Source organism: Spermophilus citellus (genome assembly GCF_964194105.1).
Source record: "Spermophilus citellus genome assembly, chromosome: 4".
Taxonomy (NCBI): Eukaryota; Metazoa; Chordata; class Mammalia; order Rodentia; family Sciuridae; genus Spermophilus; species Spermophilus citellus.
The window spans coordinates 28,296,321-28,323,630 of NC_138185.1; the positions used below are offsets into that span (position 1 = coordinate 28,296,321).

Below are 27,310 nucleotides of genomic sequence, written 5' to 3' on the forward strand. Positions count from 1 at the left end.
ATCTTACACTCTCACTAGTTGGCTGAAATTTACCATCAAACTTGTTCCTATCTCAGGGCTTTTATACTTGCTGTTCCCGATTCCTGGAAGAAACTTTCACTAGTTTTAGCATGGCTGGCCTCTTGAAATTTAGGTATCAACTCAAATGTCATTCCAAAGGGATGGTTATAAACTGAATTGTGCCCCCCCAATAAAATTTATATGTTGAAATTGCAACCCCTAGTACCTATGAAGTGGTCATATTTGAAAATTAGGTCTTTCAAGAAGTGATTACATTAGAATGGAGCTGTTGGTAAAAACATCAGGGTGAGGCTTCTTTCCTCAGAAAGACCACATGGGGACACAGCAAGAATTCAGCCATTTGCAAGGCAAGGAGGAAGGCTCAGGAGAAACCAGATCTGCCCATGGATTTTGGATTTCTAGGCTCTAGAACCATGAGTACATAAATGTCATTTAAGCCACACAGTCTATGGTATTTTGTTATGGCAAGCCCTAAAAAGCTCATATAAGGTCTCCTGATCACCATTTCACAACCATTTTAACAAGAACTGTTTCAAGCTTTATTTATTTTTTGGATACAATTTCAAATGTCCACATAAAATTTAAGAATAGCAAAAATCTCTCACATACTTTCAACCAAATAATAAAATTTGTTATATTTTGTCACATTTGCACCTTCTCTTGTATATATATGCACATGTACATACATATATACATATATATTATGTATATAATATATATTTGTCCAAATGAGAATCATCAATTAATGCTAAAACCAGTAGATGAGAATCTAGTGAAGAACAGAATATTTAGTCTCAAAATATATTCCTCTAAAATACTTAATGTTACAAAGAGAAAATGCAAACTTATGGTGGAGAATCTCAGCAGACATAACTTTAACCAATGATCTAGAATAATATCACCAATGTTGGGACAAGCCAATGTCATGTGCTTCTTGATGTGAGACACTGAGGACATAACCTTCTTTCAGTAAAATTCCTGTTGAAAAGTGCATATTCTGAATCTACTTGTGAGAAAATATCAGACAAATCCAATTTAGTGACATTCTACAAAACAGCCCGCCAGTACTTTCCAAAAATGTCAAGGTCATGAAAGACAAAGGAAGGCTGAGTAGCTAACTGCCTTGCCAGGATTAAAGCAAAGTAAGAGACTTGACAATGGAATTCAAGTGGTCCCAGGAAATAGCTATAAAGGGCATTTTGCCACAATTAGCAAAACTTAAAATATGAACAGGTGTATTAAATAAAAGAAGGTTCTGGTTAAAATTCCTGATTTTGATCTTTGTACTGAGATTGTATGATAATACCTTTGCTCTTAGGAAATACAGAAAAACTATAAAGGGATAAAGGAATATAATGTCAGAAACTCTTGGTTTTAAAGAAAAAGGATGTATTATATAGAGGATGCAAATATGGCAGACTAAAACAACATTCTTCTGGTTGAAAAGTATATGAGAGTTCTTTACTAGTCTTACAATTTATGAATACGTTTGAAATTTTATCAAAAAATAAAAGAGCCTTTCAGTGAACACACTATCAGAAGTGGCCTGTCCACAGCTGTCACGCTTATTAATGGCCAATATTACATTGTGCGTTTAATACTTAATTTTTATTGTGTGCAAGACCTGTCCTGTTCTAGGTGCTTTAAGGGGATAAGCACTTTGAATCGTCCCACTCTTATAGATGAAAAGCAAAGACAGGAGGTTGATTAACTTGCCCCAAATAACCCAAGTGGTTTGTCTCCTCCAGTGGTGAAGAACTTCCATTAAGGCAAAGACTGTCTCTGACCTTTTCTCTGAGATTTAAAATGGTACATAGCACATTCGGTAAATATCTGAAGATTTCAACTAACAAATACGGGGCACCTACTAGATAATGGGGTACAAAGCAGTGATCAAAATATTTAAAAACCTGTGCCTAAATGGAGCTTCCATCCAGCACTGTCTGCCCACACCCAATTAACCACCACATTTCATTTGGTGGGAAGGCAGGCCCATTTTATTTTGCTGAGGAGGAAACTGAAGTTCAGGGTGGGGCAATGATTTGCCCGAGATCGCTGGGCTGGTAAGTAGGAGTGACAGTGAGCATTCCAACCCAGTTGGTTCTCAGGCCCGAGCTGGGAATCAATCAAACTAACGAATCCAATCATCCAGTCAGTATTTATTAGGCACCAACCGCGGGCGGTTAGTCCTCACGCAGTTCTCGAGAGGAGAGGCGGTTGCGGTGCGCAGGCGGCTGCGTAGTCCCGGAGGCCGCCGCGAATCGCGGGAATTTGGCGCGTATTTTTTGTAGGTCGGGTGTTCTCGGCCGTGATTGGGCCCCGGCTTAGCGTCTCCGGGTGCGCTGGGTGGCGACGGCTGCGTCGACCTTGCCGAGACCTGGGCGGCGCAGAACTCGGCTGGCCTCCCGGGGGATGGGCCACCAGGAATCTCCACTGACCCGAGCGGCAGCAGGAGGTGCAGCTTATATAAAGAGGTTATGTAAAGGGCTCAGCTGGCGCGAACACGTGGAGAGGCACGGGAACCTGGAAGCCTGGGCCTCCCCCGCGAGCGCCCCTGCCACCACCGGCGCATCAGTGAGATCTGTCGTACGCCTCACTCGGGCCACCGCCTCCCGCGAAACTAGGTCCCGGAGGCAGCTCCGGCCCGGAACGGACCATCCCCAGGCAAGGGCTCCAGGGGGAAAGCGGGCCGCCCGGAAGTGGAACGGTGCCGGCCAGGTAAGGTCGGGCCCGGGGAGTAAAGGCGAGAGCCAGCTCTGGAGCTACCGCCCGCTGCCTTGGTGACTGGGGCGGGAAACGGGGTCTTCGGTTTGTCGCACTCCGAGAGGCCGAACTTTTAGTCCGTTTCCTTCACCCGGTGCCCTGGGGGACTTGGGTCGATCCTTGGGGCTCTGCTAGGTCTTAATTCAATGGACTGTTTACTCCTGGGAGCGCACAGGGCAGGAGGCGGGGAGGGGGATCTCAAAGGAGACCAATCGGGGAAGAATATTTGAACAGTCAGAATCCCTCCTTGAAGGCGCTTTTCATACATCGTGGAGGCTGCTAGTTCTTGTTTTTCCTATTCCTACCCGATAACTTAACGGAAAAAGCGGAAAGTTTTTGCTTTTCTTTCCGGTTCACCCTCTGAGCCACGGCTTGGTGGTTCCGTCTTTCCCGCTTTCCCCTCCCCTCCCCCGTTCAATCCCCGGCGGTGGCTTCTGTCTTAAAGGGGCCGCGGCGGCCGGTGGAGGAGGAGGTGGGACGCTCCGCGGCCTGCGCTCCTTGCCTCCCCGCCTCGTCCTAATCGTTCAACTGACTCTTTCGCCCACAGGTCACAATCCAAGGTCCCGCTCCTCCGCGTCCCGGGGCCGGACGGAGGGATGAGGCAGGGGGGTCCCGGGCAGCACCGTTGCTGCTCCCCCCGCCGCCTGCAGCCATGGAAACGGGGGAGGAGGACGGCGCCCGCAGAGGTACACAAAGCCTGGAGCGGAAAAGGCGAAGCCCAGTGCCGCGGGCGCCCAGCGCGAAGCTGAGGCCGGCGGCGGCGGCGGCCCAGGCCATGAATCCGGTGGCGGCCGAGGTCCCGGGCGAGGCCTACCTGGCGAGGAGGCGGCCCGAGGGCGGCGGCGGGTCTGCGCGGCCGCGCTACAGCCTGTTGGCGGAGATCGGGCGCGGCAGCTACGGCGTGGTTTACGAGGCAGTGGCCGGGCGCAGCGGGGCCCGGGTGGCGGTCAAGAAGATCCGCTGCGATGCCCCCGAGAACGTGGAGCTGGCGCTGGCCGAATTCTGGGCCCTGACCAGCCTCAAGCGGCGCCACCAGAATGTCGTGCAGTTTGAGGAGTGCGTCCTGCAGCGCAACGGGCTAGCCCAGCGCATGAGTCACGGCAACAAGAGCTCGCAGCTCTACCTGCGCCTGGTGGAGACCTCGCTCAAAGGTAGGGACACCCCGGGCCCACGCGGGGCCGGGACGCTTGTCCTCCCTCCGGAGCGCCCGGCCGCACTGTCCCCGGGCCCCCGAGGCCCTGGTCCTGTCACCCTGGGCTCAGACACACCCTCCTTTCCCAGGCCCAGGCTTTAGGAGGCCCTCTTATCCGTACTCTAGATCAGCCTGGGGCCCCTAATGGTAGTTGGCATTTTCATAATAAAAGCTCATTTAAACGCTGATCATTATCTTGGTACTTAGTGTGCCCGCTTTATTTTTAAAATGTCTGCTACCTATAAGAGCTGGTGGGGAGGGGTAGGAGTCTTGTTCTGAGTTGTTGGCCGAACTGTGTGGGGAGCGCCCTCACCCTCTAGGGTTTTTTTTTTTTTTCCTTCTAAAGCAAAAAAGACTATATCCACCCTCTCTCTAGTTCCTGGTTTCTTGACATCCTCCAGCTCTTGCATTCCTAGTCTGCGTTTTCCTCTGAGACCCCCCACCCCGCCAGCCCTTGGTCCCAGAGTAGTCAGGAAACCGGGTTGATTTTCTGTCTTATTAATCTGCATGCCCCAGAAGACTTTAACTCCTATAGGGGGACCTAGAACTGTCAGATACAAGCCACCTGAGTCTTTCCCGCCTTTTTGCATTCTTAATCTTTTTCCTAACCTCAGAATCTGACTGGGAAGTAATTTTACTTGTAAAGAAAATTAGGCTCTGTGGGACCAAGGAGCTTGTAGCCCTCTGGGAACAAGTAACCAGGATCTCTTCATAGAGTAAAAGGAACAGTGGGCTAGAAAAGTGTGAAGAGACTCACTGAGAGTCAAGGGGAAAATTAATCTGAGTCTCAGGGATGGTCTGAGCACTGAGTAATTTTAGGTAATAATGTTTAAGTAAATTCTGTCCCATTTCTATAAATAAGAGAAATTAAGGCGTAGAGGTGAACTTAATTTGATTAAAGTTAATCAGCTTGAAAGGGAAGTTGGACTATAACTCCTTGTTCTTAATGTACCTCTCATACTTATGTGGACCCAGAATGTCTTTCAAGGTCTGAGTCAAAATGAGTAATACTACTTTTCTACCTAAGAACGAACTTTTAAGAGTAAGCAGGATTTGTGGTGGGGTAGGCTGGTTTCCTAAAGTCTTTTTCTTTTTTTCCTTTGGAGCTTTTGCCCAATTTTACTATAGAATCCCATTAGTCTATGCCAAGAGAATTCCTTGTCCTGTTTTCAAGTTAGTTGTTTTGACAATGGATTGGATGTCAAACCATATCACCTGGGGCTCTTTTCCAAAATAGACTTATATCTTTATGTCAGTCCCTGCCCCTTTAATTCTGAAAAGCCCACCTTTTCCCCAGAGTGAATTCTTTTGTTTTGAAAAGACTCTCGGGACATTTCTTTTTCTTTGCCTGTGATCCAGGAGCTCATCTCTTTTGTGTGTGTGTGTGTGTGTGTGTGTGTGTGTGTGTGTGTGTTTTGCTAGGGATTGAACCCAGGGCCTTGTGCTCGTGATGCAAGCACTCTACCAGCTGAGCTCTATTCCCAGCCCAATCACTTATTTTTAAGTCATCCTTTTTCTCAGGTGTTTTCACCATAGTTAATGAATGTTCTGGATTTCATACTTCAGGACTGTTGTGAGATGTGGGAATTTTGCGTTGCCAAACACTCCCTTACCTTTATTTCACTGATGCCAATTTTAAAACTTTAACCTCAATTTACAGTCCTTGCTTACTCTCCCAAAATATAAATACTTTTAAATTTACCATTCAGCTAGAATTTTTAAGAATTCCACAGTGATCAGAAGCAGCAGAGAATAGTAGTTAATACCATGGGCTTTGGAGTTGGACTTAATATTCAGTACTGAACTAGTGCACAGGACATGGGACAAGTTATCTAAAACCTGTGAGGAGCATGCTTTTATCCCTAAGGTCATAGAATTGCTGTGTAAACTGGGATTAGCAATAAGTGCTCCAGATAAGGAGAAATTCACGGCCTCAGTGAATTCAGGCTGCATTCTGAACCCCTTCTACTTCTGTCTTTTTTTTTGGCTTGGTACTAGGAATTGAACCCAGGGGCTCTCTACCCCAAACCTTTCTATTTTTTGAGAGAGGGCCTCTTTAGGTTGCCCAGGCTGGCCTTGAACTTAGTCGTCCTGCCTCAGCCCCCTGAGTGGCAAGAATTACTGGCATGAGGTGCTGTGATTCATGTTCTTGAAGTTTCCCAAACCTGACCATGGAACACATCTTATTAACTTTGTTAGAAACACCAACTTGACAAAATCTCTGGTATTTTCATCCTGGCTTTGCAAACTAAAACTAGAGAAATGAAATATTTTGCTTTAGGTCACATACTTGATATTGTCCCTTTTACTTATTTAGAGTCTTCAAAATATTTGATTCTCTACAATGTTCTGGGCTCAGTGAAGAAAATGTATTTGCTCAGCTTATGAAAATGACAATCTTTTTTATTAGGTGTAGATGGACACAACACAATGCCTTTATTTTTATGTGGTGCTGAGGATCGAACCCGGGTCCCGCTTGTGCTAGCGGTAGAGCGCTCACCTGAGCCACAATCCCAGCCCCTGACAGTCTTTATTGTCTGTTAATTTTGCAAGTAATAAACAGGTGATCATTTTGCCTATGTGATATTAAAAGTGGAGAACAAAGATCCAAATATCTCCAGGTTAATTTTCCTGACTCAAGCTTCCAAGATTTAGTGGTCATGATCTGACACAGGGTCCTGGGTGATCAGCCTGCCGATCCTGTCCAGTAATGTCAGAACTGGAGGGAATTCTAGAGGTAACCTAATTTCTACTCGTTAAACAGAAAAGTCCTTCACAGCCACCCTCTGCTCCATCTCCTGCAAATTAGAATGATTTTGAAATTAGACTAAAATGATGATAATCTGCCTTGAAGTCTCAGTGGAAGCTGATGCCCATATTTTTTTTTTTTAACTGGGCCCCTACAGTGGTATTTGAAGGGATAGTACAATCACTACCCCACCCCCAAAATAATCTTGCTAACTTATTGTAAAGTCCGAGGACTGTAGAAGACTTGCATGGTGAGCAAGATCACTGAGGAAATGGCAGGTTAGCTCATTAGCTTTGTAGAGATCATTATAGAATTTAGAGATAATCAGTAGTTAGAGGAGAAGATGGGCTCGAGAAAAAGGACCCAAGGGCTAAGTATAGGCAGAGACCAAGTGCAGTCTAATTTACTGTTGGGCCAATAGATTGGTTATTTTCCCCCCTTCAGCTGCCAAGTGAATGTACCAAAGGCATGTCTATAGTCTCAAGAAATTACTTGAAGTATAAATAACCCAAAACTAAGAAAGAAGGAAATTTTTTACAGTGTTCTTGGTCTTCTCCCTATCCTGCTTTGGTAAACTCTGTGCTCACATCTTTCCTTTCTGAGTAAGGACAAACCAAGTTCTACCCAGAAGCACTATGTAAAAACAGAAGCTATAGAGTCAGAAGAGTCTTATGTCTGATTTGGCCTGAGTTTCACAAGGAAGGAAATTGAAGCTCAGGAACGGGACTTGCCAAAAATGAGTTAGTGGCAGCACTGAAACCAGCCTTTTAAAGGGGGACTTTTTTAAAACTTTTTAAAACAGTCCTATAAATTACTTGGGTGATGAGTTGGTATCTGTGTCTTTGTTTAGCTTTGAAGTACTTTTCACATAAAAGAGGAATTAAGGCATCACAATTTGCTTTTATTCCCCTGCTTTCTATTGCTACATGACCCTGTCCTGATTGGACCTAAAACAAAGTTCAAGATCACTGTCACTTAGAAGACAGCAGGCAAGCCTGGCTGTCACAAACTCTGAAACTGTCCTTCTAAAACCTTCTGACAAACAGCAAATGAGGAGCTCTCTCCCAGACATAAAGTAAAATCAGGACCAACTCTCAAGACTGATAAAACTAGAAGTTTAAAAGAGCTTATCCCCAACTTTAAAAGATGTATTTCTGCTTTACCAGTTGTTTGTGTATGACTGAGTTTCCTTTAGGTAGCTTGATGTGGGAACCTAGGCCGCTGGGAAGTAGCCTTGCTTGCTTACCAACAGAATGGCCGCTGTGGTCTGGGCTGTGATACTAGAAGGGACTGTTTGTTTTTTTTTTTAAAGAGAGAGAGAGAGAGAGAATTTTAATATTTATTTATTTTTAATTTTATCGGCGGACACAACATCTTTGTATGTGGTGCTGAGGATCGAACCCGGGCCGCACGCACGCCAGGCGAGTGCACTACCGCTTGAGCCACATCCCCAGCCCCTAGAAGGGACTGTGCACAGAACTTGCCCCACGAAGCATACACATGCCCAGATGGACAGAATGATGCAGGGTCATGAGTGATGACAGCCTGGAAAACAGGTTCTCTCTTGGAGTTAAGTTCGAGGGGAGCAGGGAACACAAGTAGCTGAGCAAAGAACTAGTGTGGGGGAGGCCAGGGTCTTCAAATGGATGGGGTGCCTGCGACCTCTTTTACACTACTGAGTGTCTGGGGAAACGTGGGGGCTTAGCAGGGCAGGGCCGCCCCCTTGCCCAGGCTCCTGGAAAGCAGTTCTGAATTCTCTACTGTTGCTTAGGCCTTCCGTTTATAGAGAGTCCCCAAGTAAACTGGGCTGGAAGGTGATCTTTGGCTACCTTGACAGATAAAAGTAGTATTGTAAGTTAATGGGATTTATGGAATGCTGAACTTGGAGTCCAGTTTTAGTCCAGATTTCACCCTGTTAATATGAGCTAAAACTTATGCTGGTATGTGCCTGGTACTCTGCTTTATACCTGTTAACTTCATTCACCCTTTAGAACCATATTTTAAAGTCAGCATTCTGATTATCTTTTATAGGTGAAGCAACTGAGGTTAATGAAATGGTCCACTGTGAAACAGCTAGGCAAGTAACCAAGCCAGGATTCCAGCACAGGCATTCCGACTTGAGTCTGCTTTTTTAACTGCTATGGGCTTGACAGCTGGGGCAAATGGCTTAAATTCTGAGTTGTTCTTTTTTTCTTTATTCTTTTTTTTAATGCCATTTTTAAAGTGGGCATAATCATACTTAGGAGCTAATGGTTATTGTTTAATTATTTATTCATCAGTGTTTGGGGAACTGCTGATTTCTGTTGGTCTGTCCATGTGTCTCAGCTGCCAGGGACTCTTATGTGCCTCTGGTCTGTTCTTGAATGTCTTGGGGCAACCATGGATCCTCTTTTGCTACTGACTGCTTGATTTCTATGTGCATTGGGAATTTTTAGGTACCAGCCCCAGGAGATAGAAATGACTCTTATTTAATTGAGAGCTTTGGTTAATTGGGGTTGCATTGGGTAAGGCTTTTTATAGTGCCAACTCTCAAGGAGAGCCCAACTTCCTAGTAGAACTCATTTCACCTTGAAGTTAGCCTTTGGTTGTATCCTTCAGACTAGGAACCCTCCTGAGTGACTCAAATTCTGGATCCTTACCTAATTGTCTTTAGTTTACACATTCTGCATGCCTTAGTTACCACACATGGGCTCCTGCTCCTTGCATACTTGACTAAAGTCAATTAGTGGAAACGCGGGTGGTGGTATTTTATTTATTACAATGAGCTAGACAATCAGAAGGTAAGTGACCATCACTCTTTAAAGGGTCAGCTTGCCAGGAGCTGATATAGGGGGCAGTCGGTGTAGGAAATGGGTGATCTGAGTTGATGGGTACCTTCTCACAGGAGGTTTGTGGCAGAACGAGGTCTATCTGATCCTAATCAAACACCTGTCACCATATACTTTTCAGTTCTGCAAACTCAAGAATAAAGATCCTTATTTCCATTGGCTCTTCTTGTCACTGATTGGTTTGTGGGTTGTTCCTGACATGTTTCACAATGGATAGGTGAGAGGGAGTAGGTGAGAGGGAGTAGCTGTCCATAGGCCCCCTTGCTGATCCTCAGCCTCACAGTAATGAAAGAAAAGACTTCACCCAATTACTGTGAAGACAAGGGTCGGGTGAGGGTAAATAGAAAGTCGACTTGAGATCCTATTTCACTGTTCAGCTTCACTTCTACTTTTTTCCTGTTTTTTTTTTTTTTTAAAGCCTCTCCAGCTCATGATTTTTACTTGGTTAATTTTACCCATTATCTTACACCTATTATGGGCACGCAGTATATTGGGGGAACCCTAGGACTTGGTTTCATTCCTCCATGAGTGCTCAGACTAACGGAGGAGATGGTTATGGTACAGCAGATGTGACTTCACTGAAACCTCTGAGGTGTTGTAGGGAACCAGCTGCTGGAGATGTGGACTAGTTGAGGGAAGAGGGATGAATTGTAAAGGTCAGAAATGACCCTTGCAGAAGCCAAGGCTTGGATATGTGGCAAATGGAGAAAGTCTTGAGCCAAGACTATTGTGGATTATTCCCACTCTGCTTGGCTGGTAGAGTACACACTTTAACCAGACCCCCAGTAATGTTCAAGTGATGAAGGCTAGGTCCCCACAGTATTTTTATATTCATTTTTTTTCATTTAATCCTCTCCTGAGAAATTGGTGTTTTTGTTTGTAACCTGATGTTACAAATGAGAAAAATCAAGAACCATCAATGTCAAGTAACTTGTCCAGTATGACCCTAGTGAAGGATAGAGCTCTAGATTTGTAAACAGATGTTCTCTTCAGTTTTTCAGTCTTGATATGCCATTGTATGACAAATGTGGTCATATGGGATGACTACCACTGGTGTCCAGAGACCTTAAAATAATTCACACCCAGAAGTTGTCTGCTCTAATGTCTAGGCACTATGCTAGGTGCTCCAGATATCACAAGCCTTACAACAGCCCAGCGGAGGCAGTGTTCTTCCCAGTTTATGGAGAGTGAAACAGAGTCTTAGGATCTTGGGTCATATGGAAAGAAGGGGCCAGAGGAAAAACGTTGATACCAGGCCTGCAGGTTCATTCTTGGCCTCTGTAGGACACTGTTTCTTGCCTGGCAACCATTGAAAGCAGATCTATTTAACTAATTTTAGGAAGTAATTTTGGCACACCCCATGGTGTTGACATGGTACCCAGCTATTTTATAGTGTCATGGCACAGCCTAAATGATTGAGATTGGGCAGCAGAATTGGTTTCTGTACTCATTGTTCTTGGGAAGATGTGATGGGTCCTTGCCTTTAGCTTGTCAGAACTGATCTTTTTTTTTTTTTTTTAAAGGTTTATTTTTTTTTTTAAAGAGAGAGTGAGAGAGGAGAGAGAGAGAGAGAGAGAGAGAATTTTTAATATTTATTTTATTTTTTAATTCTCGGCGGACACAACATCTTTGTTGGTATGTGGTGCTGAGGATCGAACCCGGGCCGCACGCATGCCAGGCGAGCGCTCTACCGCTTGAGCCACATCCCCAGCCCCAGAACTGATCTTGAACTAAATCACTTTAAGATTTTAATCAAAAACAAGGATTGTCATAACTTACTCAAACTACATCTTTTTCTTAAACATAATTATATACTATTCTGCCCCTTTTTCCTCTTCACATTAAAACTTGCTTATGATGTGTTATATAACTTTCTCTTTTGACTTTAAGTTTTTGTTGACCTATAACATGACCCTTGAGCATTCAACCAAGTGGCAAATACCATAATTAACTGTGACCATTCTTAGATATAGTTGTTTTCGATTACTTTTATTATGCTATATAATGGGTGTCCTTGGTGTTTAGGGTGTCTTGGTGGTGGTGGAGTTGTTTGTTTTGTGTTTTAATTTTGGGGGGCACTTTTGGAATAAATTCCTAGAATGAAATCTTATTTATTTTTGCTACTGTGGATTGAACCGATGGTGTGCTTTATTACTGAGCTACATCCCCAGCCCCTTTTCTTACTTTTGAGATAGGGTCTCATTAAGTGGCCAAGTCTGGCCCCAAACGTGCCTCAGTCTCCTGAGTCTCTGGAATCTCAGAGGTGCACACTGTGTCTGGCTAGAATGTGATGGCAGAGTGGGTTCCAGGGATTGAACTCGGGGGCACTTGACCACTGAACCACATCCCCAGCCCTATTTTGTAAATTTTTTTTTTTTTTTTTTCAGCAACTAAGGGTCTCAGTTGCTGACCGCCTCATGTTGCTGAGTCTAGTTTTGAACTTGCAATCCTTTTTTTTGCCTCAGTCTCCCAAGCTTCTGGGATTGCAGAGGTGCATCAGTGTGCCCGGCTTTAGAATGGGATTTTTATATCAAATAGATTAAGCATTTTTAATACTTGTGATACATTCTGCCAAATTGCTATCATTCCAACACATTTAGGTCAAAATCATAATTGTCCCCTAAAGAGAATCTGCATATTGCTTATTTGGACCATCAACACTAGGGCCTTGATTAACATCAGATTCCTCTGTGCATGCATGAGTCTACCTAGGAACTTGTGCCAGCAGGGGAATCGGAATGCCCAGGTATGAGATTCTTCTGGGGCACTAAGAGACAATAGTAGAGCACCCTGAAGGTCCATGCTGTATAAACTAGGTCCTGCCCCCTCACCAGCCATGGGACCATAGATGGGCAAGTTGCTTATTTTTTGAGCCTTAGTTTCCTCACCTATAAAGAGGCGTGTAACACAGAATATATGGGAGTGTGGAGTAGGAAGAGAGGATTGGCCAGAGTACTCTGACTTTGCTTCCATCAAATGAGATGAATCACTAAATTCTGTTGATCCTAAACCTCCAAATCTCTCTCATAGCCCTTTGCTCCTCTCTTGCCTGCCCTCAGTTCTGGTTGGAGAATCTCCTGACTGCTCGCCTATCTTCCATCTCTATCCCCTCATGCCTCCAAAGAGAACTTGTTCCATTGTATCTAAGACGGAGACTCCTCTTCACATTCGTTACCATCCCTGAAATGAGAAGTTGACTTAGTCCGTGGTATGTCATAATGTTGTCAACAGCCTAGAAGGGCTTAAGTGGCATATCTAAAATTGATGACTTCTTAGACTCGGTGAGCAATATATTTTTCTAAAATACATTGAGACTTTTGATTCACTTCCTGTTTCTTGGCATCTCCATCTGCCCCAGAACATCTCCAGCCTCACTCTGCCCAACACTGCATCTCTTCTGACTCTCTGGACTCCTGTGTCCCTAGCTGTGTCCTTTCCTTCATTATCCTGGAAGACAGCTGAAGAGTCTCTTTAGTTGTTCTCAGCCTGCCTTTCTCTCTCTTTCTGTCCCCACTCCTCAGGCAGAACTGGGCCTTGCTAGTTCTTTTTTTTTTTTAATAATTTTTTTAAAAAATTTTATTTTTTTTTAAGTTATTGGCAGACACAACATCTTTGTATGTGGTGCTGAGGATCGAACCCGGGCCGTATGCATGCCAGGCGAGCGCGCTACCGCTTGAGCCACATCCCCAGCCCCTTGCTAGTTCTTATAGTTGTAGACATCATGCTTCTCCCAGCCAGCAGCCTTTGTAGGGGCTGAGACTGCATCTTAACTGTCTCTCATCTTGGGCCTGATAAGCCATGTGTGCTCGGGAAATGTTTGAATGGAATAGATGAGAAACTGGACATCCTGCCTCTGGAGGTGCCTTGGGAATTGGCTTATAAATTACAGAGTGTTTTGTATCTCTTTTTAGGAGGTGCTTGCTTTTCCAAAGCTCACACTGCTGGCCTCAAGTTTCTCAGTAAACAGGCCACTTTTTTTTTTTTTGCAGGGGGATACTGGGGATTGAACTCAGGGGCACTTGACCCTGAGGCATATTCTGTTTTGTATTTTATTTAGAAACAGGGTGTCACTGAGTTGCTTAGCAGCTCGCTTTTGCTGAGGCTGGCTTTAAACTTGTGATCTCCTGTCTCAGCCTCCCAAGCTCTTGGGATTATAGGCATACGCCACTGTACCCGGCCACGCAGGCCACATTTTATTGAAAGATTTCACTAATTTATTTGCACCTGCTTTGGTTTGTTTAGTGTTTTCTCTATCTTCTTGTGAACTATGATGTAGAATGTTTTGAAATATAAAATTATTTTGTGGGGCTGGGGATGTGGCTCAAGCGGTAGCGCGCTCGCCTGGCATGCGTGCGGCCCGGGTTCGATCCTCAGCACCACATACCAACAAAGATGTTGTGTCCGCCGAGAACTAAAAAATAAATATTAAAAAAATTCTCTCTGTCTCACTCTCTCTCTCCCCTCTCTCACTCTCTCTTTAAAAAAAAAAAAAAAAAAAAAATATTTTGTGGCCACCTGCTATCAGACTTGAGGGAACTATCCCAAAGGTGAGCCTGCCTCTTTAATCAAAGTACATGACTTGGCTCTCTGCAAACTGGGAGACAGCCTTATCTATTAGATGGACTTGGCTGTGGAGGCTCAGATCCTACCCATCCACTCCCAGTAGTGCTCTTCTTGAGCAGGTACTTAGCCTTTCTCACCCTTTATTTCCCCACCTAGAAAAAGTGCAGAACTCAGTGAGATGAGGTGGCTCATGTAATGACATTGTAAAATAGTGTCTGAAACCCAGTGAGTGCTCGGGTTCATTTCCTCAAATTCTTGTTACTTCCAATGTAACATTCTCAAATGTTTTCTCCCTCTCTAGAAAGGAAGCTCAACTTTTTTTTTGTACTAAGGATTGAACTCAGGGGCACTTGACCACTGAGCCACATCCCCAGCCCTATTTTGTATTTTATTTACAGACAGTGCCTCACTGTTGCTGAGGCTGGCTTTGAACTTATGATCTTCCTGCTTCAGCCTCCTGAGCTGCTGGGATTACAGCATGAGCCACCATGCCCAGCAGAAGATCAATTTTTAACTCTTAATCCTCCCTCCCCCTCCCCACTGCCCTAGTACTAAGGATTGAACCCAGGGGCACTCTACCATTGAGCTGCCTCCCCAGCCCTTTCTTAAATTTTTAAAAATTTCAGACAGGGTCTCACTAAGTTGCCAGACTGGCCTTGCATTATAAGAGTTGCCTATTCCAGTTGTCCATCTTGAATCTGGGAAAATAACCACAGGTGAGGATGCGGACCCACTAGATGCTCTGAGATAGTCCTGAACTAAAATTTCATTGATCACCTGACATCAGTCCCTGCTCTGACTGATGGACCACTGCACCAGTTTGGTCTTTAGAAATTGGTGTCATTTCAGAATCGGTGTTCAGTAATCCCCGATAGCTTGACAATTTTCTCTTTTCCAGTGCACATTTGGTAAATGACTGTAGGTCCCTCTGGGAGGTTGGAGAACTAAGAAATCTAACCCCCTATCTCAGCATTTGCAAAATGAGTTAGCATTTCTCATGGCTAAATATAAGTTGAGCCACAGGTTGTTCCTTTATCTGGTCTAATTTAATAAAAATTAAAATAAACTAGGGCCTTGGCTGGCCAGAGAGGGAGATTCCCTGGGAAGTCAGGCAAGTGTAGAATGGCTTTTGGGCTGTCCTTAAGGTGCACATTCACTTATATCTTAAGGACTTGGTTGTGAAGGCTTGTTTGGTTGCTGTAGTTAGCAATTCTGGCATACATTTGACAGAGATGGGGGTCTTTTTAGGTACAGGGGTCACCCCAAATAAAAGCAGCCTGAACTAGCTAGAACATAGGTCTTAGTTGTTAACCCCCCCTCCACACAAGAAAATGATGGAATTATTCACTTCTGATCTTTTACCTAACATGTGAGAACTTTATTTTATGGCCTACAGCCCTGAGATTATTGAAATCATGACTTCCAAGGCCCTGGTTGGGGTCGGTGGCAAGGAGAAGGTTAGTGATGGTCAGTGAGTGATTCCTTCAAAGTGTCTTTATCCTCTGCAAAATGCATTTCATATAATCTGTGATTTTATTCATGGCAATTGTGCACTGTAGGTGTATTCTCAGTTTGATCGATGAGAAGACGGAGCCACCAAAAAAGACTTGACACTTGGGTTCAGAGACCAGGTTTCTAGCCATTTTCTTTCTTTCTTCCTTCCTTTTTTTCTTTCTTTTTTTTTTTTTTAAGAGAGAGGAGAATTTTTTTAACATTTATTTTTCAGTTTTCGGTGGACACAATATCTTTATTCTTATGTGGTGCTGAGGATCGAACCCAGCGCCCCGCGCATGCCAGGTGAGCGTGCTACCGCTTGCTTTCTTTCCCCAGCCCCTCTAGCCATTTTCTTTACCTCGCTTTTCCCTTAAACTAAAAGTCCACCTAGCGAGCCAGTGGGTAGAGTTGGGGTCTGCACCCAGACTTGCTTCACCACAGAAATGCACCACGTGTGGGGTGCCATCACCCTGGCTTGCTTCATCATAGAAATGCACCACGCGTGGGGTGCCGTCCGTGTCCCCTCCCTATCTCTGGTCATAAGTAGCCAGGAGGCCCAGGCAGGCAGTCTGCCTGAAATGAGGGCTGGAATTCTAACCTCTTTTGTTTTTCTGGCGGGCAGCTGTGGGGTTCCAGCTTCTGAAATAAACCCAAGGCCCTTGCGTGTTCAGAGTACTGTCTCTGGGACAAGTAGCTGGGCTCCCAGGTTTTCCATTCTGTCAACGGATGTCATTTCGGCTCCTGAAAATGCTTCTGTCCAACGTTTCCCTTCCCCACACGCAGCCCCTCCTTCAGCATCTCTTGAGGTTGGCTCACTCCTCAGAGCAGGGCCCTCAGTCCAGGGGTCCCATCTGCCCCACCTACACACTAACTTCAGGCACTTTTTTGAGCCCCCCCCCCTTTTTCTTTCCCCAGATTCTTGTAACCTAGACCAACATTATAGTCTGTTTGGTAGACTTGTTTTCTTTTTTCCCCATCAGTTGCCATAGTTACCAACTTTGTATATAAAATAATCATCATTCCCCACCCTTCATTCCCCCACCAGAAGTTTCACTGTTTTCTGATGTGGCCTTTGCAAAAGGAATCTGATGACTTTTTAATCTTCTCCTTTCTGGCTGTACCACCAGGAAACCATACTCTCCTTTTGCTTTCTTTCTCCAGAGTCTAGATGGATTGGGGCTTTAGGTTGCTGCTTCATTTTGCAGTGTTTTTAGGTAGAGAGCCTCAGCCTGCTTGCCAGTGACCTAGAAAGAGGATTATGAGAGGGGAAACAACTGATCTTTAAAAAAGGAAGCCATCTGCCCTAGACTGGCACTACCTGTATTACTTTATGAGTAATATAAACAAATAAATTATATAATTGTAGGGAAAGTGAGGTATGTTAGGGTCAAAACCTAAAGCTTTTGTCAAATAACCAAGGTTCAACCTGGAACTTCAGACCTCTGGCCCTTGGTAGGCCACATGCCTTGGTTATGTCTGGTAATGTCAGCTGTCTGGGGTGGTGTGAAAAGCAGCCCCTGGCAGAGGAGGTGCAGCTCCTGTCATTGGGACTTGTTTATCCCCTCCTGTGGTTCATTTCTGTGTCCATTGTGTGCCCTCTCAGCATAGTTACCTTCTTACTTCCTCTTCTGATCCACTGTCTGACCTTTAAAGGGTAATTAGGTCCTGCCCCTTCTGACTCCTTCACCCCTGGCAAGGCCTGCCCTCTCTCCATTGTTGATGGGGTTGACCTTCTTCTGACTCACGGCTTCCAGTGGTTGCTGTCCTGGGTACCTGCCTCCTTGAAACTCAGCTTTGAAGAGCCAGGCACGTGTTGCCTTCCTGATTAGTACTAGGTGTACGGGGCTAGCAGAAGATACTGCTGGGCTGGAAGGGGTTCTGAAATATTGTGCCATTCTCCCTACAACAATAGAGTCCTCACACAAAGAAGGGAGGGGCATTTGCCTGGTGTGGAGTAACAGTGATGATAGAAGCAGGGAACAACGAACACTCTGTAGCCTGCTCCCGTGCTTTACCTTGTCTCCTCTTCCCAGCAGCCCTGGGAGGTATGAATGCATGATGCTCCCTGTTCAGAAAGAATAAAGGAAAAAATGGCTTCCCAGTCAACCATGTAGCAGTGAACCTGACTGAGCTCCTACCCAGGCCTCCACACCCCAGGTGCTTGACACCTGTCCCTGCTCCCTGTGCCATCCCTGGACTTGCCCTGTGTGGGTAGAAACACTCCTCAATGTCTAGAGTTGGCTTGGTGCCAACAGTTGGAGAATTGGAGGAGCTATATGTCACACACACTCTCTTAACTTTAACGTAGTGCATTCTTTGGTTCCAAAGTGATGTGAACATGTCCATCTCACTCTTTCGTGTCCTTTGGTTTAGGAGAGAGGATCTTGGGCTGTGCCGAGGAGCCCTGCTATCTCTGGTTTGTCATGGAGTTCTGTGAAGGTGGAGACCTGAATCAATACGTTCTGTCTCGGAGGCCGGACCCAGCCACCAACAAAAGCTTCATGCTACAGCTCACGAGCGCCATTGCCTTCCTGCACAAAAACCACATCGTACACAGGGACCTAAAACCAGACAACATCCTCATCACAGAGCGCTCTGGCACCCCCATCCTCAAGGTGGCGGACTTTGGACTGAGCAAGGTCTGTGCTGGGCTGGCACCTCGAGGCAAAGAGGGCAATCAAGACAACAAAAATGTGAATGTGAATAAATACTGGCTGTCCTCAGCCTGTGGCTCAGACTTCTACATGGCCCCTGAAGTCTGGGAGGGACACTACACGGCCAAGGCGGACATCTTTGCCCTAGGCATTATCATCTGGGCAATGATAGAAAGAATCACTTTCATTGACTCTGAGACCAAGAAGGAGCTCCTGGGGACCTACATTAAACAGGGCACTGAGATCGTCCCTGTCGGTGAGGCGCTGCTAGAAAACCCAAAGATGGAGTTGCACATCCCCCAGAAACGTAGGACTTCCATGTCTGAGGGGATCAAGCAGCTCTTGAAAGATATGTTAGCTGCTAACCCACAGGACCGGCCTGATGCCTTTGAACTTGAAACCAGAATGGACCAGGTCACATGTGCTGCTTAAAATTCAGGGTTGAACATCTTGGGTGTTTTTAAACTAGGTGAGTGCTCTCTTGTCATCCTGGGCCCTGGGTGGGCTCTGGAGAATTGGGGGGAGAAATGAAGGTTTGGTGAGAAGTAAGGGCTTGTTATCTCCCCCCAAGTCTTGATGAAGAGATAGGTGGGATTGTTGGAGACAAATTGGGAAGCATAGGGAAGTCTCTTGAGAGGGTGTTGTTTTGGGGTTGAATTTTATAAGTTCTTCAGGAACACCCCATCGCACCCCATCAAGTAATAAATGCAAAAGAGCTATAATACTTCAGGAAATAAGCGTGGCCTAATCCTAACCCTCCAGTTCACACATCCAATTCTCCAGTGTTTAGATCTGACTGGTCACAGGTCACCTAACTCTTCTCAGTGAAGACTAACTGATCTTCTGCTCTTTTCACTCCATGCTGCTCTGAGCATCTCCTCATCATACTCGGAATATGTGGTTTTCAGTGATCTTATGACAGCACATTATATAGACCATAATTTAACCATTCTCCTACTTTAGATAACAAATAGTGTCTCCATTTTAGACACTATAAAGAACATAGTAATGAATAGTCTCTTTATTTCAGTACCAGGGACTGAGCCCAGGGTCTCCCTACACTGAGCCACATCCCCAGCCATTTTTATTTAGAGACAGGGTCTCACTGAGTTGCTTAGAACTCTGCTTATTTGCTGAGGCTGGCTTTGAACTCGAGATCCTCCTGGCTTCTCCTAATCACTGGGATTATAGGCGTTCACCCTGCTGGAAGTCTCTTTCTTGCTCAGCAGAATTATTGTGAGTTCATTTGTTGATACTGTGCTCACTCTGGAGTAACATGATAAGCAAAATCAAACTTTCCCACCTTCATACAACTTTAAGTAGGGAGCAAAGCATTGATCAGTATTTGTCATAGTTGTTGGTAGTGAATGCAGGAAGCATTAAGGGCAGTTGACCTTTAAGAGACAAGAATAGGGAATTGGGGGTAGCAGGGAGGATCCCAGGTGGAAGGATCAGTTTCTGCAAAGGACCTGGTGTAGAGAGATCCTGGCACATGAGAGACACAAGAGTAATTTTGGTTAGTAAGGAAGAACAGGGACCTGCCAGGACAGGGAACCTGTGGACGGAGGTTAATAGGTAGAAAGTCCAAAGTTGTGTGCCCAGACTGGAGTCTTGAGGAGCTGGCAGGGGAAGTAGATCAGAAATTGACCTCTATGAGGGGGACATATTCATGTGCCATTTCACTTCACTTTGACAACCGTGCAAGGGGTTAAGTGGTTATCTAAGATCCTACTAAGTTTAGAGCAGGAACGTGCTACTCGAGCAGCCCCACTTTCTCCCCCTTAAAGTCAGTGTGGAAATAAGCTGTCCCGGATGAGCTTTACGATGAGGTGATGGGGGCTAGTGCTAGTCCCAGTGGGTCACAAGGAAGGAGCCTCTGAACCACTCAGCCCAGGCCTCCGTTGGCCGAGTCAGTCCTACTCCCTTCTTTCCCGTCCTCTTCCTCCTGATTTCTAGGTGGAATTGGTTTGAACTAAAAGGAACTGGTTAACATCAGTGAATATATTTCTGAGCAAGTACTTAGGTTTAATGCTTCCATCCTCAGACTGCCAGGCTACTTTGTGTGTGGCTCATCGAGTGAGAGGGTTGCATTCCCAAAGTGAGGCCCATGGTCATGCTATATTGGAGACCGGGGGCTTGCCAGCCAGTGTTTGAACTGCATTTCATGCTGTCACTTCTCAGGCCCATCTCGGTTTTTTTTCTGCTTTTGAAAGCCCTCTTAGAATTCTTAGTTTGCCCTTGTATAGGAGGAACACTGTCACTTGAAGTGGGACCTAAATTTGGGTTAGGATTGTGAGGTTGTCACAGCTAATTGAGATCAGTGTTCCCCTTTGGTTATCCACACTTGGGACTCGAGCTGCTTCACAGGGCAAAGGCAAAGTTTTCACTCCTATTTAGGAGTGATTCCCTCATCTAAGAAAGAAAGGTAACCTTGAAGAGGGGAAAAGGTTCAGAACTTGTTTACAGGTGAGTTTCCCAGGCCAGCCATTTGGTCAGTTCACTTTGAGGTTCTTTTTTTTTTTTTTTTTTTTTTTAAGTTTTTGGTGGACATAACATCTTTATTTTTATGTGGTGCTGAGGATCAAACCCAGCTCCCCGCACATGCCAGCGAGTGCGCTACCACTTGAGCCATCCCCAGCCCCACTTTGAGGTTCTCACAGCTAATTAGTACTGTACTGGTGGTGCCAGTTTCATTGGCCTGACTTACCCTTTGCTAGCCGGGCACTTAGAACTGTGGGCTAGGCCTAAGTCTGTGTGACTAGAGCTGAACTATGGTGCTGGAAGTTTCCCATTTGTTGACCCATAGGTGAACTGGATCTGGCTGGTTAGAGAATCAGGCTTGAGCTGAAAACATTGAATTCAGGGCCCCACCTGAAAAACTGATTTTATTCACTCTGTGTATTTATTAGGAAACTATCGCCAGATATCATTTCAGGCACAGACAGTACATTGGTGTATAGAATACATTTTTGCAGTTGAGTTTATATTTTGCTGAGAAAACATGCAGTAAATACAGGTCATCTGAAGAAGGCACCAGTGGAGGAGGGAAAGAGAATGTTGGGAGGTGGGTGGAATGTCAAGGTGAGTCTTCTTGAGACAGTGACCTTTGAGCAAAGGTTGGGAGTTGAAGGAGGGAATTGGATTTCTTGAGCATCCCAGACAGAAAGACTACAGCCAGTATAAAGGCCTGGCAGCCAGATGGTAGCCAAGAAGCGAGGATTGGAAAAGATGCAGAGGTAGCTAGGAGTCAAACAGCGGAGGCCTTGAAGGCCATGATAGACATTTTTGCTTTTGGTGTGGGTGAAATGGAAAGCCGTTGGGGTGTGTTACTGTAAGAGTATTTAGCTGTGCTAAAAATAAGCCATGGGGGGAACAAGTGAGAGGATGAAACGAGAGTCCCCTGCAATCCAGGTAAGAGATGATGGCAGCCTGCAACAGTGGAGGCCAGGAGGGGATGATTGGATTTGGGGTCTATTTTGAAGTCAGAACTAACAAGATTTCCTGTGATTGGATATGAGGTCTGAGAGAAGGAATTAAGGATGGCTTCAAGGTTTAGGCCTACGTAGTTAGAAGGATAGAGTTGCCATCAAAGGAATTGGGGAGACATTGGGAAATGGGTTTGGATGGAGAAAGTTGGGTTTAGTCCTCCGCAGCTTGGCACACCATTTTAGAATTCAAGTACTGACGTAGAGTAGGGAGTTGGCCAACTCTGGAGTTCGGGAGAGGAGTCCAGAGGACTACTCTAAGTAGTGGCCATTGATTAAAACCAGTGGCAAACAGGAAGCCATTGGTGATCTTGGTCAGTTTTGGTGGAATAATTCTGACCCCTAACTAGAGTAGATTTGAGCAGGCATGAGAGGGTTTGGAGATAGAAAATTGATCAGTTACTCTCAAAGTTTAGGGAGTAGGCTCCAGGGAACTTTTGTTTGGAATTACGAGTGGATATTTGTTAAAAATTAAAACTGAGAAATGTTATTAAATGTCACCCTTGAATGAATAAATAACATCATAGCTAATATTTTATGAAAAACATTTTCAGAAACATATTTAGTAAGTAGTAAGATACTTTTGTGTGTTCGCAAGTCTCTTTAATATCTGCCTTAGTAGTCAGCTGGAAGGCTGGGGATATGAGCTCAGTTGGTAGAGTGCCACCTGCCTTGCAAGCACAGGGCCCTGGGTTCAATCCTCAGCACCACTCACACACACACATACACACACACACAAAAAAAAAAAACTAGATTCACATTGGCTTCTACAATATAATTGTAGTGTGACATTGCTTCATGCAACTTCTGGAAAACCTCATTGTACACCTAGGAGACCAAGTGAACAAAGCCAGAAATGTCCTGTTATCATTTTTAAAGGCTCAGCTGCACAGACAAACCAGAGAACCATTAATAAAGATGGCTTTTTCTGAGGAATTTTGCTATGAATAGGAGCCAGGAGGTGGGTGGTAGCTAGAAAACTAGAAATAAGGAGACTATGCAAGGTCCCCAAAGAAGGGACAGAACTTGTCTGTCCTGATTTCCTAGCCAACTTTCCTGTTGGACTTGTCACAGTTCAAACTAGCTGCATATATTAAGGACACTTGACCCCTGACGTGAAGAACACCTCAGCAGCCTAGATTGCAGATTTCAGAGTGACATTTTAGTCATGGATAAATGATTATAGCTTTTCACAAAAAGGATTGAAAACTTGCCTTTTCCTTGAAAGGATTGTTGACTTGGGACAGTATAGGATTGAGTCCTGTTTCTGTAGTTTACTAACTGTGTGGCCTCAGGCAAGTTTTTTTTTTACCTCTCTGGGTCTTGGTTTTATCATCCCTAAAATAGAATTGGTCATGTTTATCTTATGGAGATTGTTGGCAACAGTCACAAGAGTTGTGACAGAATTGTCTATAAAACGTGTAGGTTAAGTGCTATGCAGTAGGTTTCTGGATAAGCACTGTGGCCTAAGGTGGAAACACTCCATTCCCCTCTGAAGGCCCTGATGTTTAGTAGTCTTGCTTCTGGGGATTACTGAAGAACTTTTCTTTTAGGACAAAGCTGTATTCAAGGCCACCTTGTCCAATTACTTGTTCCAAAATATTGTATCTATTTTTAACTACTATGTAATGATAGGTCCTATCTCTCCCTTTTGGATGACATTTAATAATTCCTAATGGATCTCACCAGCCAGCCACAAGCCTTACCCCAATCCGGAAGCCAGCCAAACTGATTTTCCAGGTGCCACTGCCCGCATGTTACTAGGGAGGATGTTGTGGGATGAGGGACACTGCGTTCATGGCCAAGTCTGCTGTCCAGTATACAAACCTCCCGTTACTAGGGCCTTTTGAATCCAAGCCCTCAATGACGTCTATTTGGAGTAGGCAGCTAAGAGCTGCCGAAGGAAATCAGATGTTCATGTGACCTGAAGGGTCATAGAAAATATTCTTTGCTTCATGTGTGATCTTGGTAGTCGTCTAGCATTACAGGAAGAAATCGAGCATAATATCTTGTCGTAGGTCACAGAACTACGATGAGGCAAAGCCTAGACTGGAACCCAAGTCTGAGTCCTTGGCTGAATTTGAGTCCCTCATTGAATTCCTAAATCATGTGTAAATTTTAAATGTTTCATGATTGAATTCATAGAGTTGAGCATCAACTAGACTGAATTTCCTGCACACCCAGCCCCGGGTATTCTGAGATGAGTGACAGAGATGTGAGGCACTGGCACTTAGTAGGTTTCCTGCGGGAGGTAGTTTCTTCTACTTAGAAGGTTCAATCTTCCAGGAAAGGTGTAGTTACAAGGAACCTCGGTCAGTGACTGATTGTGGGCCCCAGAAGCTAATCCCAGCTTAGTCTTGAATTGCCTGGGGGGAAGGGTGGCAGGAGGGACATGCCACCCTGTGCCCTAAAGTAGATTATTAGACCCTTAAGAACAGTGGCTTTATTTAAAGTAGAGAGATCCTTTGGAGGTCAGGGGTTACATATCTATTGATGATCAGTTCTCTGATCCAGGCCTATATAGAACTTCTGAGCCTTTATTCCCTGATCTCTTTTGAGGCCCTGTCTCTACAGTGGAGGTCACAGCTTTACCTGACCCTGTCTCACTAGCACTTTACAGCTGTGCCAGGGGAGAGGGACAGTGAGCCAAGACAGTGTTTGGTTTTCTCTTCTCCCAGGAAGTTGAGCTCATCCTGCAACTGTGAAGACCTTGGTGAAGGCTGGTCCCTTGGGGTCTTGTCTCTACTGGTGTTTTACAGAGACGGATCCCTGGGGTTGTGTCTAGTGGTGTTTGGAGTCTCCCTCTCCAGGTGGGAGGGCTGGTGTGTCCGTAGGCCCAGGCAGCTCTCCCGGGGCTGCTGATGCCATCTCTTGATGGTTGCTGCTGCATCAACAGGAAGAAGCTGAGCTGTCAGTTATGTAATGGGGCTGCTGGCCCCTGGGGATCATCTGTCCCTTGAAGCTCTGCAGGACATGAAAGCATCTGGGAGGGGACAGGCCTGCCCCTAGGCTGTTGACAGCAAAGCCCAGATGGTGCTCACATTCTCTCTCTCCCTGGCATCCTTGGCTCCACACTGCCGAGACTGCATCCCTATGGGCAAGGCAGAGGGCATGGAATCATCCAGCTATGAGCAGAGTTGCCTGGAGGTTCAGGGCGCCTTCATCTCCCACTTCCTCTCACCCCAGGGACCCAGAGACACTCCCCACTGACAATCAGTTCTGGTTACCAAAGCCTGCTTCAAGGGTCCCCTGACTCGTGGGGGCAGTAGCCCTGATTTTTTTTTTTTTTTTTTAAATCTACCACACTCGTTAAACTCAGCACTGTACTTCTTGTTATCGCCTACCATCTGCCTAACTGTTCTATTATTTGCTCCCATTCTGCAGATATGGAAGCCAAGAGTCACTTTCTTAGGGTTTTGAGAGTCAGGATTTGACGCTAGGTATATCTGACTAGAGATTCCATTCTTCTTTTTGCCTCTTGCAGTCTCTTGGAGAGCACTTGTGATGGGTTTGTACAGAGGCAGATAGTGGGTTCCCCTCTAAGAAGTACCGCACTGACAGCCCTGTAGGCCTAGTGCACAGGCTGCTGTGGGTGTCCTCTATAGTCTGACAGCTGATGGTAGCCAGGCACACTGCAAGACCACCAGCCACTCCTTCAGGGGAGGTGAGCCTGCAAATGAAGCCCCAGACATTGGCAGGGGATGCAGAGCTGGGACAGTGAGGCACCCACACAGCCAAGGTTCCGGCAGCAGAGAAGGGAGAAACCACACAGGCAGACAGAGGTCAAAAATGACCAATAGGTACCAAAGCACACTCCCAGCTCTGGAGGAAAGCATGAGGCATTCAGGGAATGGTGACAGTATAGGACCTCCTGCCACTCAGTCATGAGGAAGGGGCTCATGAGCAGAAGCCATCCTAGTTGTCTCTGGTCCTCAGGCAGAAGCCTTTTCCAAGGAAGTTTTAGTATCGGAGAATTGACCCCAGAGGAACTTAACCACATCACCAGCACTTTATATTTTTTTTATTTTGAGACAGGGCCTTACTGAGGCTGGCTTTGAACTTGCTATCCTGCCTCAGCCCCCAGAGCTGCTAGGGTTATAGCCGTGTGCCACCACGTCCTGCTCAAGGAAGAGCTTTTAAGGTTGATGGGGAACCAAAGCAAGGTGGCAGGAGTTGCTGTGTTTCTCGCTGACAGACCTTCAGCCCCCTCATTGAATCTTGACTAAAACAAGGGAGGACATCAGCTTGCTGCTGTGATAGATGGGCCTGCCTGCAGCCCCAGGGTGAAAAATTCTGGGGCCAGGTCAACAGAGGGAAGCCTTTGGAGGAGGTAGGATTTAGGGCTGGATTCTGAAGGAGGCTTGGTGGTGCCTTGGAATTGCCAAGTGAGATGTGAGGAGGTCACGTTTCAGGGTGCATCCTGTGGCTTTGTTCGGCTGCAGGAAGAGGTGGCTGTTCTGAGTGTAGAGATGGGCTGTGGGCCCAGGCCTGGGGAAGAGTGCCCAGGTTTCTGTCTCCCTAAACTAGGGCAGAACACAAGCTCCTAGGCCCTGTTTTCATTTCCACTAGTGAGTCCTCTGGTATTATGAAATCAGAGGAAATGGAGACCTGCTCTAGCATTTCTGGGGCTCAGAGGTATGGCAGGCCTTAAAACTGCCAACCAAGTTTAAAATAAATCAATACCATAAAACACTGCAATGAATTTCTCAACTTTAAAGGAATTTCACTTTCAGTGAGAGGTGCCAGGGGAAAGCTATAACTCAGCCCGCATCATACACAGGTCAGAAAGCATTCGGTATTTTGTTTCTTTGTTAAAGAAAGTGATGTCTGGGGACTTGGGAGGAGTGGATTAGAGCCACCCAGGCACCCCATAGTGTACAGTGAGGAAGATGGAAATGCTCCTATTTTCCCAGGCTGCAACAACTGGTCTCACTGTGCGGCCAGGGCAGTTTTCAGAATTCAGAGGCTTGGTGCTATACCAGCTTTGTTGTATCATGTTGGATTTTAACATTGATGATCTCTTCTTTTTCTTTTTTTTTTTTTTTTTAAGAGAGGAGAGGGGGAGAGAGAGAGAGAGAATTTTTTTAATATTTATTTTTTTAGTTTTCGGCGGACACAACATCTTTGTTTGTACGTGGTGCTGAGGATCGAACCCGGGCCGCACGCATGCCAGGCGAGCGCGCTACCGCTTGAGCCACATCCCCAGCCCATGATGATCTCTTCTTAATGGGAGAATGACCAAGTCGATGCAAGCCAGCTGACTCATTCTGCATCTCCTTCCATCCTTGGGAAAGGGACACCCTTGACAACTACATGCAACACTCTCCCCCTCCCTTCTTGTTTTCAGACATGCCTAAGACATGCCCTTCTAGAACACTGAAGTCTGGGGCAAATCTGAGGCATGGGGTAGGAGTATTAGTGCTGTCAGATTTTGGCAGACTGCACGGGCATTACCAGCACAGCCCAGCCCCTTGTACCAGACATAAAGAGAACTGGAAGTCACAAGTAAAGAGTCATTTGTTGTTAGTAACCAGATTGCCTGCTTGGATCTGGTGAATATT

The 27,310-nt window shown here is 45.5% G+C and overlaps 1 protein-coding gene across 3 annotated transcripts in view; it reads left to right on the forward strand.

Annotated features, from left to right (window-relative positions):
- Nucleotides 1-586: 586 nt before the first annotated feature.
- Nucleotides 587-27,310, forward strand: part of STK35 (serine/threonine kinase 35) — a 41,108-nt gene continuing 14,384 nt past the window's right edge. The window contains exons 1-3 of one of the 3 annotated variants that reach the window (XM_081290382.1): nucleotides 596-2,739; nucleotides 3,332-3,935; nucleotides 17,984-18,733. In XM_081290382.1, the coding sequence (XP_081146508.1) occupies nucleotides 2,434-2,739; nucleotides 3,332-3,935; nucleotides 17,984-18,696 (1,623 nt within the window). In that variant the 5' untranslated portion in view covers nucleotides 596-2,433 and the 3' untranslated portion in view covers nucleotides 18,697-18,733. Of the gene's footprint in view, nucleotides 2,740-3,331; nucleotides 3,936-17,983; nucleotides 18,734-27,310 lie in introns of all 3 variants that reach the window. The other 2 variants (XM_081290383.1, XM_081290384.1) reach the window with 2 other exon arrangements.